The 14,989-nt window shown below is 34.0% G+C and overlaps 3 protein-coding genes across 4 annotated transcripts in view; 1 reads left to right on the plus strand and 2 right to left on the minus strand.

The window, feature by feature from the left end:
• LOC18095531 (phenolic glucoside malonyltransferase 1) overlaps window positions 1–1,647 on the plus strand; it is a 93,079-nt gene extending 91,432 nt beyond the window's left edge. For both annotated transcript variants that reach the window (XM_052449628.1, XM_006370138.3), the window contains one exon: window positions 1,246–1,647. In XM_052449628.1, coding sequence (XP_052305588.1) covers window positions 1,246–1,535 — 290 coding nt within the window. In that variant the 3' untranslated portion in view covers window positions 1,536–1,647. The remainder of the gene's footprint in view (window positions 1–1,245) is intronic.
• Window positions 1,648–3,760: 2,113 nt separating this feature from the next.
• On the minus strand, window positions 3,761–6,692 carry LOC127904786 (uncharacterized). Its single transcript, XM_052449632.1, has 2 exons — window positions 6,484–6,692; window positions 3,761–5,963 (listed from the first exon to the last, which is right to left on the minus strand). Exon 2 carries the CDS (start codon window positions 5,945–5,947, stop codon window positions 5,276–5,278), a length of 672 nt encoding a protein of 223 aa, XP_052305592.1. The 5' UTR covers window positions 5,948–5,963; window positions 6,484–6,692; the 3' UTR covers window positions 3,761–5,275.
• Window positions 6,693–7,328: 636 nt separating this feature from the next.
• Window positions 7,329–8,765, minus strand: LOC18095534 (phenolic glucoside malonyltransferase 1). The gene has a single exon (XM_006370141.2). It carries the CDS (start codon window positions 8,763–8,765, stop codon window positions 7,329–7,331), a length of 1,437 nt encoding a protein of 478 aa, XP_006370203.2.
• Between the last annotated feature and the right edge of the window lie 6,224 nt (window positions 8,766–14,989).

Raw genomic sequence — 14,989 nt, forward strand, 5'->3', positions numbered from 1 at the left:
AAAAAAAATTTTGTTACTTTGGATTGTTGTTACTTTCTTTGCCTAATAGAATAGGTAAATACATATAACAGAAACAGAATATAAATAATTTAGGGAGCCAAATTGGAGTCAAGCATGAAAAAGTAGAGGAAATTAAACAAAATTGGAAAATTATAGGAACTAAAAAAATAGTCTAAAATGATTAGGGACTAAAAAATAGTGGAAGACTATGCAAAAAAGAAAAATATGAAAAATAGATAAGAAATTAAAAAAAATTGGAAAATTATAGGAAAGATATCATGCACATTAAAAATAAAAAATTTAATTAATTAGAAATCAACAAATCAATAAAAAACAATAAAAAATTTCCTAGCAATATTTTTGTTTTTAAGGGATCTAAACAATATAAATAGAGGGAAGCCGTAGAGATAAGGATCAAGGGGCCGTTTGGCTAAAAGCTAATTTTTTAAAAAACAAATTTACTTAATATTAATATTTTAAGTGTTTAAAGATTTTAATGTGCTAATGTTAAAAATAAAATTTTTAAAAAATAATAATAAATATTATTTTAATACATTTCTGGACAAAAAAAAACTTTGAATGCAACTTCTATCCATTTATAGAATGTATATATATAAAAAACATTAGAATATATATATAGGAAATATTATAGGCACTACTTTAGTGTTATAATCTTTATCTTTACTAATATATATTGCCCTACACATATAAATAGAAAATGATTGGTTAACTAAAGGTCAAGCCTCTAACCTTTTCTTATAAAAAAAAATATAATTTGTACTAATTTCAACAATTTTAATTAATATTTAATATTAATAAAACATTAACTAAAAATATTTATGAACAATACTTTAATATAATAAAAATATTATAATTATAATAATTTTATATAGTTTTTTATTAAGTATTTTTATCATGGATGAATTATGGATGACTGGAGGTTTTGAGAAGAATTATGGATGACTGGAGAGAAGTACCAGTCAGTCAAAACGAGAAGAAGAACATCATGCTAAGTAGCAAGCTCACCTACTATCCTTTTGTTTTTTTCCTGGCACAGAAATGGCTCATTCCTGGATTGTAGAAGTCGTTTAGACCCTCCTCTTCCACCAAATCATTTTGGTGATACTGTTGTGGCTCGTCACTTAGTTTCTAAAGCTGGAGATTTTATGCAGGAAAATGGATTAGCTATTATAGCCGAGAAGCTTAGCGCTTTCATAAACGGATTGGACAAGGGACTCCTTGAAGGTTCAAGTGAGAGGTTTGAGATGTTGTTAAGTTTGGGACCAGAAGTGCGACTAATTAGTGTTGCTGGAGCGACGGGATTAAAATTTTACAACATGGATTTTGGATGGGGAAATGTCGAGAAGGTGGAGCTCACATCCATAGATAGAACTGGAGCGTTTTCAGTGTTGGATATTGGAAATGGAAATGACCGAAGGACTGAAATTGGCGTGGCTTTGAAGAGGCCTGAAATGGAATCTTTTGCTTCTTTTTTCTCTAATGGGGTAGAAGTTATGCCTCTTAAGCAAATTTAATGAAAAGAAAGAAGAGAAGGTTTTCTGTGTGAGATTGGTTTTTGTATTTTTAGTTTCAGCTCCATATCAATTACCTAGTTTGGTGTTAAATAAAGGAGACTAGTTTTGGTCAGTCGGGAGAGATGGAAAGACTGATTCATCAAAGACCACATGACGAGATATAAAGAGACGATTTGTGGATGGATCGAAACATTTGTAGGCACTTTGGGTTAGGGAGTAGCCAAGGAAGATACAGGGACGTGAACGAGGTTCAAGCTTGTGATTGTTGTATGGACATAACCAAGGATAACAAAGACAACAAAAAACGCGGAGTTTGGAGTAGTTTGGAACGTCACCAAAAATGGCTTTAAAGGGGGAACAATTGTTTAGAATAGGTGTGGGAAGTCGGTTTATAAGGTAGGTGGCAGTTTGGAAAGCATGGGACCAAAACTTAAGAGGGAGACCAGACTGATGAAGGAGTGTGAGACCGGTTTCAATGATATGGTGATGACGACGTTCGGCGGTGCCATTATGTTGAGGGGTATAAGGTGGTGTCATGAGATGAGAGATGCCAAAGTTGGCAAAAAGAGGTTTGAGTTTTTGAAACTCGCCCCCACTATCCGAATAAATTGAAATGATTTTTGTTTTGAAGTAGTTTTCCACAAGATTCTTGAAGGTGGGAAAAATAGTGTACACATCAAATTTGTATTTAATAGGATAGAGCCAAATGTATTTAGTGAAATGATCCACATAAATAACAAAATATTTATTTTGATCAGTGGAGGCAATGGGGGCAAGACCGTAGACATCAGTATAAATGATTTCAAGGGGACTATGACTTTTAAGAGACGACACTGTAAATGGAAGCTTGTGACTTTTATTGCATTGGCAAGATGAGCACAATGTTGAACACACATGTGTGGACGAGACAGGGAAAGAAAAAGTCTAGAGAAAGGACTGAAGAGTGCGGGAAGAAGGATGACCGAGACGCTTATACCACTCATGCACTGAAGTCTTGACACCAACCATAGCAGAGGGTTGAGCATGCATAGTCTGTGGCCATTCATAGATGTCATTTTTATTCGGGCCTTGAATAAGTGTCTGCCCCGTGCATAGGTCCTGTACCATCACCAATTAGTATAGAATCAGGGCCATAATATGAGGTGTGAAGTGAAAGGTTATAAAGATCGAAGGAGAATTCTGCTAGCGAGAAAAAGGCTGACGAGAAGATGACCATGAGGATTGAGGAAAAAACTGATGTGGTGAAACAACCTTGCGAGTAGAGGATCAGGTGGATTGATGCCCACGATTTGAATTATAAGAGTGACGCTGAGTAGTATTGGCAGAAAGGACTGATGGAGTGGTGCGTAAATCCTCTCATTTCAGATATGCCTCGTAATCAATCAATTTATCATAAAGTTCTTCATAAGAGATTAGGTGATCCCGAGCACGAATACCTGCTGTAAGTTCCTTGAAGTCGTGACCAACACCATTAAGAATGGCAATGGTGATATCATCATCAGAGACATGAGTATCGATGAGTGCTAATTCGTCAGCAGTGGTTTTAATAGAACAAAGATATTCACTGAGAGAGTAGGAGTCACGAGGATGAACAAGACGTTCCTTAAGACTCATGACACGTGACCGAGATCGGCTAGCATAAAGACGAGTAAGCTTGTCCCATGCCTCTTTTGAAGTTGAAGTTAGATGCAATGAGAGGAGCAATGGAGTCAGAAACGGAAATGCGGATGGCATGTAGCAATAGCTGATCTTGGCGCATCCATGGAGAGAAGTTGGCAGAGGTGCGGTCTGGGCAAGTATGAGTTCCATTAATGAAACTGTGCAAGTCATAGCCAAAGAGAAGAGAATTAAATTGAGAACGCCAGGAAGGATAATTCAAGTGAGTGAGTTTGAGAGGTAGTTGGCCACTGGTAAGAGCAACAAGAGGAATGACATTATCATTGGACGAGGTGGTGATTGTAGGGGTTGCTGGTGTGGAAGAGTTGTTGTCGGCCATGAAGAGAACAGAGAATGAAAAAGAATCGTGTTAATCTCGTTAGAGCTATTGCTCTGACAGTATACTTGTTACTATTTAAATACAAATTTGTACCATATAGAAACAGTGTTCCAGTTTGGACTGAACCAGCATCTCTTTTCTAAGTTTGGCCCTCTCTTTGTCCTTTCAATTTTCGTACTTAAACTCATCAATCAATCCTTTCATTTATGTGATAGGCCTGCATTTAAGATGAACATTTACCATAAATTAAAGGTATCTTATGGTATCAGACTTGTTATTATAAAACATACTTTAGTTAAGGAGCTATTGATACTTCAAGTGCAAAATGATGATATAAAATCATGATAAAAATGCACTTTTAAGTACTAATCAGCAACAAATCACGAAAAGCTAATAGGATGAGTGTTTGCATAAACACGTGGCAATCATGACTCTTCATTCCATACAATCTGCATTCCTCTATATTAACCAGCCTTGATATGTTCGAGGCATGTCCATCCGGAAAACGCAAACTCTTAAGCCATTTGTAGACTAGTAGTTGTGCATTTTTCTCTAACACAAAGCTTGCTCTTGGTTTTGCGACCCGTGACTCATCACAAACCAACTCCATATTTTTACGGTTACAGAACAAAGCTACATCCAATCTAGCCTTGATGTTGTCCTTTGTCTTCCCCTTCACATTCATGACGGTGTTGAAAATGTTCTCAAACACATTCTTTTCAATGTGCATGACGTCAAGGTTATGACGGAGAAGATTGGTCTTCCAATAAGGAAGCTCCTAAAAGATACTTCGCTTTACTCAATTATGGGTTAAACCAAAACCAGGAAACTTCTGCTTACCTGATTGGAGACCAAACACAATGTCACCGTAATCTGATACAACATCATGCAATTCTTCACCAGAAAGACGCAGGGGTGCAACATCCTTTTCAACTCTGCCAACAAAGAAATCTTTTCTGTTCTTTCTATACCTGTGATTATGTGGCAAGAAACGACGGTGACAGTAAAAAGAAGAAGCTTTACCTCCGTTTCTTAGCGTGAATGCCTTGTTGTTTTCCATGCAGTATGGACATGCTAGTTTTCCATGCGTGCTCCAACTAGAAAGCATTCCATAAGTTGAAAAATCATTGATAGTCCACATCAAAGCCGCCATCATAAGGAAATTTTGTTTCCTCGATAAATCATAAGTCAAAGCTCTGGAGGACCACAACTGTGCCAACTCATCAATCAATGGTCGAAGACAAACATCTATATTCCGGCCCGGGCTGCTCGGACCTGGTATGACCATAGATAAAAACATGAACTCCGGCCTCATACACATCCTCGGTGGCAAGTTATAAACCGTCAGTATGATCGGCCAACAAGAATAAAGAGCAGCAAATGATCCGAATGGGTTGAATCCGTCTGTACACAACCCAAGACGCACGTTCCTTGATTCAGCTGAAAAGTGAGGATGCACACTGTTAAAGTGTTTCAACGCTTCGCCGTCAAAAGGATGCACCATCACTCCATCATCCACATCATGTGATTGGTGCCATGTCATGTGTTCAACAGTCCTTGATGACATGAATAACCTCTACAGTCTAGATGTGATTGGGAAGTATCTAAGTTTTTTATATGCCACTAGAGTCTTTCCCCTACCAGTTCTGGGTTTGTAACGGGAATGCCCGCCTGTCATGCACTCGGTCATCTCAGCATTTTCAAGGTAGTATAACATGCAGAAGTTAGGGCACATGTCAATTTTCTAGTATTCTAAACCGAGGGGTTTCATCATGGACTTCGCAGCATAGAAGTTCTCTTTCAGCATGTTCCCTTCAGGTAAAATGCTTCTCGCCCATTCAATAATCTTGTCATACCCGGCCTCACTCAACCCGTGATCTGACTTGATGATGAACACCTGTGCTACGGCCGATAATTTACCGTGGTTCGTGCAGCCATCCCATAATGGTTCGTCAGAATCTTTCAACAAATCAAAAAACCTAGCTGTATCTACATTAGGTTCTTCTTCTACAATTGGACATTGACTGACATTACCTTGATTCATTCTCATTGCATCCATAACCATATTCATGTAAGGATTAGTGTTGTCATTTGCCGTTTCATGCACGTTGCTAGCACTAGAAGTTGACCCAACCACCCTTTCTCTCATTCTCCTCTTACTAACAAATACTTCTTCGTGTGCATACCAACACTGGTAATTCTCCATAAACCCTTTGTGTAGAAGATGCATCGTTACAACATCTGGATGCAGATACTTTTTATTTTGATACTTCCTGCATGGACACCTAATACCGCCTCTAGTAAAATTTCTAGGAATAAATGTTGCGAAATTAATAAAACCCTGAACCCCGTTACAATAATCCATCCTCCGCAATCCTTGGGGTGAATCTCGATACATCCATGAACGATCATCCATGACTTCTATCGAACCTCTATAAAAGTATAATGACAACATGTATTAATTAATTATGTTAGGTAAATAAATTTGCAAAAATATTGGTTTACTTCGAGATTACCCAACAAACCAATTACAACTTTTCATAAATATTAAATATTCATTATCAATTATCAACGTCCATACAAGTTAATACATATATATCAATTTATGAAAATTACACCTCCGCAATACCATTAATGATAAAAATTAAAACGGACCTATTAAACAAGCTATTAATTATTTCAAAACAACACATATAATTCGGTAATTCAATAAAGTTTCAACAATTTACAAACAAATACAATCTTACAAAATCTAAAACAAACCATAACAAGTATAAAATTATACATTCATATATATATATATATATATATATATATATATATATATATACACTACAAGTTTGTTTGAGAAATAACAATAAAACATGTACATCTACTAACAAAATATATATACTAAAAAATCAATAAAATTCACATTTAAATGTTAAAATTTAAAAAGATAGAATTACTTACAAAAACTGATAAAAATCCGTCGGTAAATCAGAATACGGATGCTGTGACGAGAAGACTTCAAGAAATATGACTTGTTGTGCTGAGAAGAGGGAGATTTTTTTGGGGGGGCTGGTTGTTTGCAGTTGGGGAGAGTTGAGATGGGGAAGAAGAAGGAGAAATAGGGGAGGAGAGGATCGACAACGAGTGGATATATTAACTTTTGCCGACGGTCATATTCCGTCTGTGATTCCGTCGGCTAGTCTGACGGTAAACATGGCACGTCACCGTACAGAGCTGCTGTTTTGAATCCCTCGGTGATTCCGTCGGCATTTACATCGGTGAATCGGTCACGTCACCGTACGGAGCTGACATTTTGAATCCCTTAGTGATTCTGTCGGTAAAAAATATCCACAATAACCTCCACGTCAACGAACCACCCTTTTTTTTATATTCTCAACATTCCGTCTATAATGCCGTCAGTATATACCGACAGAATTTGGCTGTCGGTATCTACCGACGGATTAAATTCGGTCGGTAATGACGACCTCAAATTACCAACAAAATTATTCCGTCAGTAATTCCGTTAGTATTAAGTGAATTTCTGGTAGTGATCGTTCCCCTTTTCAAGCCATTTTTGGTGACGTTCCAAACTACTCCAAACTCCATGTTTTTGGTTGTTTTTGTTATTCTTGGTTACGTCCGTGCAACAATCACAAGCTTAAACTTATGAATCAGTCTTTCCATCTCTCCCCACTGACCAAAACTAGTCTCCTTTATTTAACACCAAACTAGGTAATTGATATGGAGCTTCAACTGAAAATACAAAAACCAATCTCACACAGAAAACTTTCTTTTCTTTCTTTTCATTAAATTTGCTTGAGAGGCATAACTTCTACGCCATTAGAGAAAAAAGAAGCAAAAGATTCCATTTCAGGCCTCTTCAAAGCCACGCCAATTTCAGTTCTTCGGTCACTTCCATTTCCAATATCCAACACTGAAAACGCTCCAGTTCTATCTATGGATGTGAGCTCCACCTTATCGACATTTCCCCATCCAAAATCAGTGTTGTAAAATTTTAATCCCGTCGCTCCAGCAACACTAATTAGTCGCACTTCTGGTCCCAAACTTAACAACATCTCAAACCTCTCACTTGAACCTTCAAGGAGTCCCTTCTCCAATCCGTTTATGGAAGCGCTAAGCTTCTCGGCTATAATAGCTAATCCATTTTCCTGCATAAAATCTCCGGCTTTAGAAACTATGTGATGAGCCACAATAGTGTCACCAAAATGATTTGGTGGAAGAGGAGGGTCTAAACGACTTCTACAATCCACTGACCACGAAAAATAAACCTCTCTGTCGGCATCTCCTCCTCTTGCTTTGACAAGACAGATCGATACATAAGAGCATGCCAGAACATAAGTGGAGAGATGAAGTCGTTCTGTAGGGTCTGTTGCTTCCGGGTGATAACGCAACACACTTTCTCTAAGCTTCTTAATGGCTTCACTAGATAAATGAAAGGTTGCTCGAAGCAAGTTAGGTTGCACTTCAAGTTTCGTCAACGGCTTCACACTTTTTGGGTTCGAGTCTGAACCTGATTCTAACCGTTTCCCCATGGTTGCCCACAAGTTAATGTACGCCTCCTCCAAACCTTTGGAGTCTTGGATACTTTTCCATTCAAAACTCGGGGTGATTTCTGCTGGCAATAAACGTGGGGCTTCACCTTTTTCGACAATATATTTGCATGTATAAGCCCAAGCTCTGAGGAACATAGATGCGCTTTTCCCGTCAAATATTGCATGGTGCATAGCCATACCAATGCAAAAGCCTTTGTTAGGAAATAATGTTACTTGTAAAACCACTAATGGTGACCTAGTTTCAGTTGCGACGAATTGGGGAGCATAAGGATGTGATTCAACAGCTTCATGGATTCCATTGCCTATAAGGCGATCGAAATCACCATTACACTCGGCAAGTGTAACTGAAACGGAATCGTTATTAGGATGGTAAACAAAGATGGGTCTGGAGGATTCAGGGGGCCATGTTAGGCTGCCGACGATAGGGAGGAAGTGGAGGAGTGCATGGGAAAGTGATTTTTTGAGACTGGGGAAAATTACAGAGTGAAAGAAGGTAGGGTTTGAATCAGTAAGTTTGAAGAAGCAGAGGCACTCAGATGGGGGAAATCTGAGATATGTCAGTTCAAAAAAAGTAGGAGAGAGTATTGTTTCGGTGGCTGACTTGGTAGAGTCATAAGCGGCAGCCACTTCGCAGATATCAAGTATCTTTACAGGGTTCGGTGATGCCATAGAGATAGCTAGAGTGAAAGAGAGAGAGAGAGAGAGATTGAGAGTGGGATATGTTTTTTTCGTTTCAGCTCTTGCTCCTTCTATAGAACTCGGCAACCAATAGTTGTCAGATTGAACTCGTCTACTAATCAAGCTTTCACCGACAACCATCCCTCCTTTCATAAAAGATTCTCCATCCTATTTCTCGAACGACAAGGCCATGGAGAGACAATATCAATTCATAGAGTCACATCATTTTTTTTTTTTTTCTCCAGTCATCCATAATTCTTCTCAAAACCTCATCCATAATTCTTCTCAAAACCTCCAGTCATCCATAATTCTTCTCGTTTTGAATGATTGGTACTTCTCTCCAGTCATCCATAATTCTTCTCAAAACCTCCAATAATTCTCAAAACCTCCAATAATTCTTCTCAAAACCTCCAGTCATCCATAATTCTTCTCGTTTTGACTGATTGGTACTTCTCTCCAGTCATCCATGTACCTGTAAGTCAATTGATTCATGCCATTTAAAGTTAGGCTGTCGTGTTGATCCACCGACAAAAAAGTAAGTGCATCCAGAAACTCTTTATTTTCTTATTCTATCGGGTGAGAAAAAAACCAATAAATTAATTAAATTGAGAAAATTAAATAATAAATAGCTGAAAAAATTTAACCAATAAAAAAACTGATTAAACCAATTAAAATTTTTTAAAAAATTTTTAATTCAATTTAATTTTGATTTTGTACTGTTGAAACCGGTAAATCCAAACCAGGTTCATGTTAAAAGAAAAGCAAAGAACATGATTTATATTCTAACCTAAACCCAATAACCCTAGCAGTCGCCCCCCCTTAAAGACACATAGACACGCCTCCTTCCACTTTTTATTCTTCAATTTGTATCTCCACTCTTCAAATCTAGCATCTCAGCAATACTCCCAAACCTCAGCACTTAGCAGGAGTCCATCTAAGGCTCTAAGCGCTCTTTTTCAGTTCTTCACAATAAAATTTCTTTCTCTATTATTTTGTAATTGTGGATGAGGTTTATCAGTTGTTTTTTGTCCGTACCTTGAGAATGCTTCAGAAACAACAAGATTATCTTTTTTGGTTATGCTCCAGTTCAATAAATATTCCTGGGGTAGGTGTGGCTACCACCTCACTACCCTGTATGTGGGCATAGAATAGGGAAAGCACTCCCTGTGCAAGTCATGGTCGGGGTTGTCATCCTTACCAAGGAGACAGCTGTCGAGCAACAACCATATAAAGCTTTATTAGCCTCAGCTACCAAGGCTGCAGGTATATCTACAAAAGTTGCAGTGAATTATACTAAGAGCCTATTCAAATAGTTAATTTCTTGTAAATATCTTGGTTGTTTTTTTAGATGCAAGGCAACAGTGAAGATGGTGTTGTGATTAAGTACATATTTTAATGATATTGCATTGCTTATCTTGGTTTTGATTTTTTTGGGTTTTTGACATAAAAAACAGAACCGAAACCGGTTAGTTTGAATCGGTTTTGGTATTTTTTTTGTTTTTTTTTTAATTTTAATTTGATTGTTATTATAGATAAAAACCGAACCGAACCGAAAATGATCACCCCTACATCTAACAGTCCACTACATTACCTTTGTGTTACGAAGATAACAATTATAACAAGATTACTCACTTTGGTTAACAAACTTTATAGCCAATGACTTACTTATATAATTGATTGACTTTGTTTATATAATCAAATTTAATTTTTAATTAAAAGTTTTGTTTATTTTTAATATTTATTAAATATTTTATTAATGAATGTAGAGTAAAAATAAAGATATCATGACAAAAATACTTAAAAGAAATTATAAAGTTATTATAATCATGATATTTTTATTGCATCAAAGTATTGTTCATAAATACGTTAATGCTCTACTAAGATTAAACATTAATTAAAGTTATTGATATTGATACATATTATGTTTTTTTTTTTATAAAAAGAAGCAACTATTCTTAGAAGCTGAGGTATGAGAGATAATTAAAACTAATATATAGGTGCTTATCAGATAACATGTACACTGAACTCGCTCGTATGAAAATTCTATATGAAGAGATCATTTGTATCTATGGAAAAACTTATATGATGATTGTGTAACTAATTCTTAGATTTAAGATCACTAAGTTATCTTATATATGAAATGTTATGCTTTGATCCTATTACATGTTGTCCTAATTAAGGGTAACAAATAGATATATATTGAGTATAACATAAGTATATAAAGGTATTTGAGCAATAAATAGAGGATCCATTACCCTAAGTGAATTAATAAAAATGTTCAATTTGTTTTTAAATAGTATTAATTATAAATCCTTGCACAAGGTAAAAAGAGCTTTGAAAAACATTTCAAATCTTATTCAAATAATCAATGACTATGGTGTTGAGAAAAAAAAATATAATTTGACAGAGTAGACACATTTTATGTTATATTGTCTAAATTGAAACATTGTTGATGAATGAATAATAATTACACTAAGAAACTGGTCATTAAAATATTAAGTCAAATCACTTATGATTTTATTAATATTTAGGGAATTATGACAGGTTGCTAGACATTGTATTTCATCTTCAAATATAATTCAATCAATTATTGAATTGATAATAAATTAATTTTTTATCAATTAGAATGATGATAACATGAATTGTTACTTAAAATTGTAGTACATAGAAGGGACTTTGTCAAATCAATAATATAAAACCGTCATGACTCGTATTAGTTCTCTTACTTAGTTATGATAAATGATGTCATCATTGTATGTAACGTTTTAGCATTACGCTATGCGTATTATGTTAATATATTTAATAAATCATGAAAAAAGATAATGTCATGTAAGTCAAGTGAGAGAATGTAAGATGTGACCCACACAATGAGATGATGGGTTCTTAAATGGTTTAATAAATATTAATATTAAAACTGTATTGGTCAATTTTAAAAGTTGTTTTGTATCAAATAATTGCTTACTTGATAGATGTGTGATATAAAGAGTCTATTAAAAAAAAACTCAAACTAGTCCTCTCTCTATCATATACTATAGTTTTATTTCATCAAAAATTTATGTAGAAGAGTTTGCTATGAATCAAGGTACAAATTCTTTAAATATTTATTTGAATGTAAAAATCATGAAGTTTTAAGATCATGGACATTATCGTTTTTATTTGATTGTTCATGTTGCAATCAAAGAATTGCTTATAGGGAAAACAATTATTTTCTTCTCTCTTCACGAGGTAAGCTGACATGCTAATGTGTTATAAATCTCTCAAATCACTAGGTAAACATTTAGGTATTGGAAGTTCATTCAAAAACTTCCCACCAATTTTTAACAATCACACACTGCCTATATTTTTTATTCTCCTCCTCTTTTTTGTAAATTACTTCTCCTATATTTATTGACTTAAACATCATATGGTCTCTTATTTTGATAAGGGATTGATTGTGCAATGAAAACCGAGCTTAAGGACAAAACCTACATTTAAACCGACACACTCTAGTCCAAAATACATTCATGGAAAGCCCAATCTAGTCTGAAGTTTTCACGACTTCATCACTGGTTTTCATTTATTATTTATGATAGTAATGAGTTATGTTAGAAGTATGTTTAGTAAGAAAAAACTTAAAGTTCTTATTTTTAAAGTAAGAAAGAAACCTAAGTTATAATTCACAAATCAAAGTTATTTTTTTATTTATGATTAAATCAAAATTCTTACTTAATTTATTATGTCAAATTTTATTTTCTAATTAAATATATTGATGATTTTTCAAAATAAAAAGTTAAAATTTAACTTTCAAAATCTAAAAATCATATCGAACATAACTTAATTAGGGGCTTATTGTTAAGTATTAAGAAGAATTAACCTCCGTTTAATACCATAGTTCAACCTGTTTTTCAAAGTGTTTTCAAATTATTTTTCATCTAAAAAAAAACATCAAATTGATGCTTTTTAGGTCTTTGATATATTTTTTATATGTCAGTGTTAAAAATTTTAAAATAATAATTACAAAACCTATACTTTAAGGGATACAATTTTCTTTTTATGGTTTGAGGAATACAATTTCCTCTTAAATATTAGTAACTTCATTACACTTTACATCTCATATTTTGACTCTAAAATAAAAGTCAATTATTATTTATACGTTTGCCATTATAGTAATATTAATGACTAAAGTGTCTTTAGTGACAAAAAAAATAAGAGGAAAAGATTGTGTTGCCTTCGGCCTTTTATTGAAAAACTTGTTGTTGCACATTACATTACTATTTATAAAAATGCCACTAAAATCATGCATAATATAATAGATCCAACAACAATTCTTGATCAAGGAAAAAACAACTAAAAACATAAAGTTCACATAAAAGATTTATTCATCAGTTTCAACCAAATACAATAAATCTCTAGTGTTGTTCACCTTTTTAGCCCAACAAAAAACACCACTGAAACTATCATTACTTACACCAATTTGTAAAAAAAAATCAAAAACTTTGCAACAATAATTCTTCACTACAAGTCATGCAAACACATATTATCTAAAATTACCAACTAACATATAAATCCAACACACACACCAATCCAATACACATACCGCCAAAAACAACCATAAAACTATCAACACACAAGGTAAAACACAACCCAAAATTAATAGCTTATACATTTAAAATTAATTAAATGTTAATAGCCTAAAACTTGCAACAACTTGGATAGACTAAAGCACATAATTTTTAAGGTTATTATTTACAGTAACCCTAATTGATCAAATTAGGAGTTTTTATATTTTCTTCATAAGACATGCATTACAAGTATAAAATCTAATTTAAACATTACTACAACACTTAATATTATAACCATTACCCATTGAATTAACATACAATAAACACACACACATGTCATTCAATTGGGATTCACTTAAAAAACTTACCTCTCCATTGTTTCCAAGAAAAAAAGGTTGAAAAAAATAACATTAACAAGAGGTTTTTTGCTCTTGATACTCATGCGAAGAGATTAAGTATAAAAAATAAAGACCTTACTTTAGATTTAATGTTTCTGTATGAGTGTGTCGGGTTATTAGAGAGAAAAATCATGTTCGGGAGAGAGAAATGAGGTTTGTGAGGAAAGTGTGCAAATTTATATTTATTATATACAAGGAAAAAAATATTTTTTCAACTAATTTAACTTGTCCCATTAACCACGGAGAAAAACCAAAATTTTTCAAATCTTAGAATGAAAATGAAAAACAGACCAAAGTATAGAGGTTTTTTGTAATTATCCCAATAAAATATCCAAAAATATATCATTTTAATATATTTTTAATTAAAAAGTACATTTACAAAAGTATCATGTACCGCATTACCAAACACACACTCAATGTCTTATTGTGATTTATGAGTTACAATGTCTATAATTAATTATTTATTAATTATGGGTAAAGCTAAGGATTTCTCTTCCATGAGTGAATGAATGAGATGTTTTTATCTCCATCTTTCCTTCTCTTTTTTTGTTGTTATTTGAAATATTCAATAACAAGATTAACATTAATGAATTATAAATGCATGTGTAAACTCTTTGTGTTTGGGCTTTGGCCCGTTTAAGAAAATAAAATTCAAGCAAACTAAACAAATATTGATCCCAAACATTGTGCTTCTAGTAGCAAAACAGAAGATATTGTCGTCTTTGAAAGAAAGAAGGAAAAAAATAATATAGTTTAAGCAGCAAGTGAATAGATGATCGAAGAGTGTAGCAGTGATATTCTAACTCTGGTAAAATAGAATTCAATTATAACTGACAATGAAAATTATTTTCCACAAATACCACTTTTTATTTCTTTCTAAAAACCCTAACTTACTTCGATACAAAATTAGGTCAAAAAATGGTGGTTGTGCATCGACTGATGTTACTAAGTTCAAACTTCAACATGACTGTTAAGAATGAGTTTTGGATTGATTATTGTAAGGTATTCTTAACTTGTTTATGGTTTTACAAAGATATTTGTACTTGGTATCTGAGATGGCAAAAAAGCCAACATGCAATTGGCTATATTACCATTTAAATAAAAGATTGGGCCAATTTTTCATGTGACTAAATAAAAGATTAGTCATAGTAATAGGATTTCATGTGATGGTTCACGAGTAGATATGGGTCCGCGCTACACCGTAAAACCAATGTATTTCATAAAAAATATGTTCAAGTGTCACAAGCACACTTTAAAAAAAGAAGAAGATTTGTGC

Source organism: Populus trichocarpa, chromosome 1, assembly GCF_000002775.5.
Source record: "Populus trichocarpa isolate Nisqually-1 chromosome 1, P.trichocarpa_v4.1, whole genome shotgun sequence".
NCBI classification, from domain to species: domain Eukaryota; kingdom Viridiplantae; phylum Streptophyta; class Magnoliopsida; order Malpighiales; family Salicaceae; genus Populus; species Populus trichocarpa.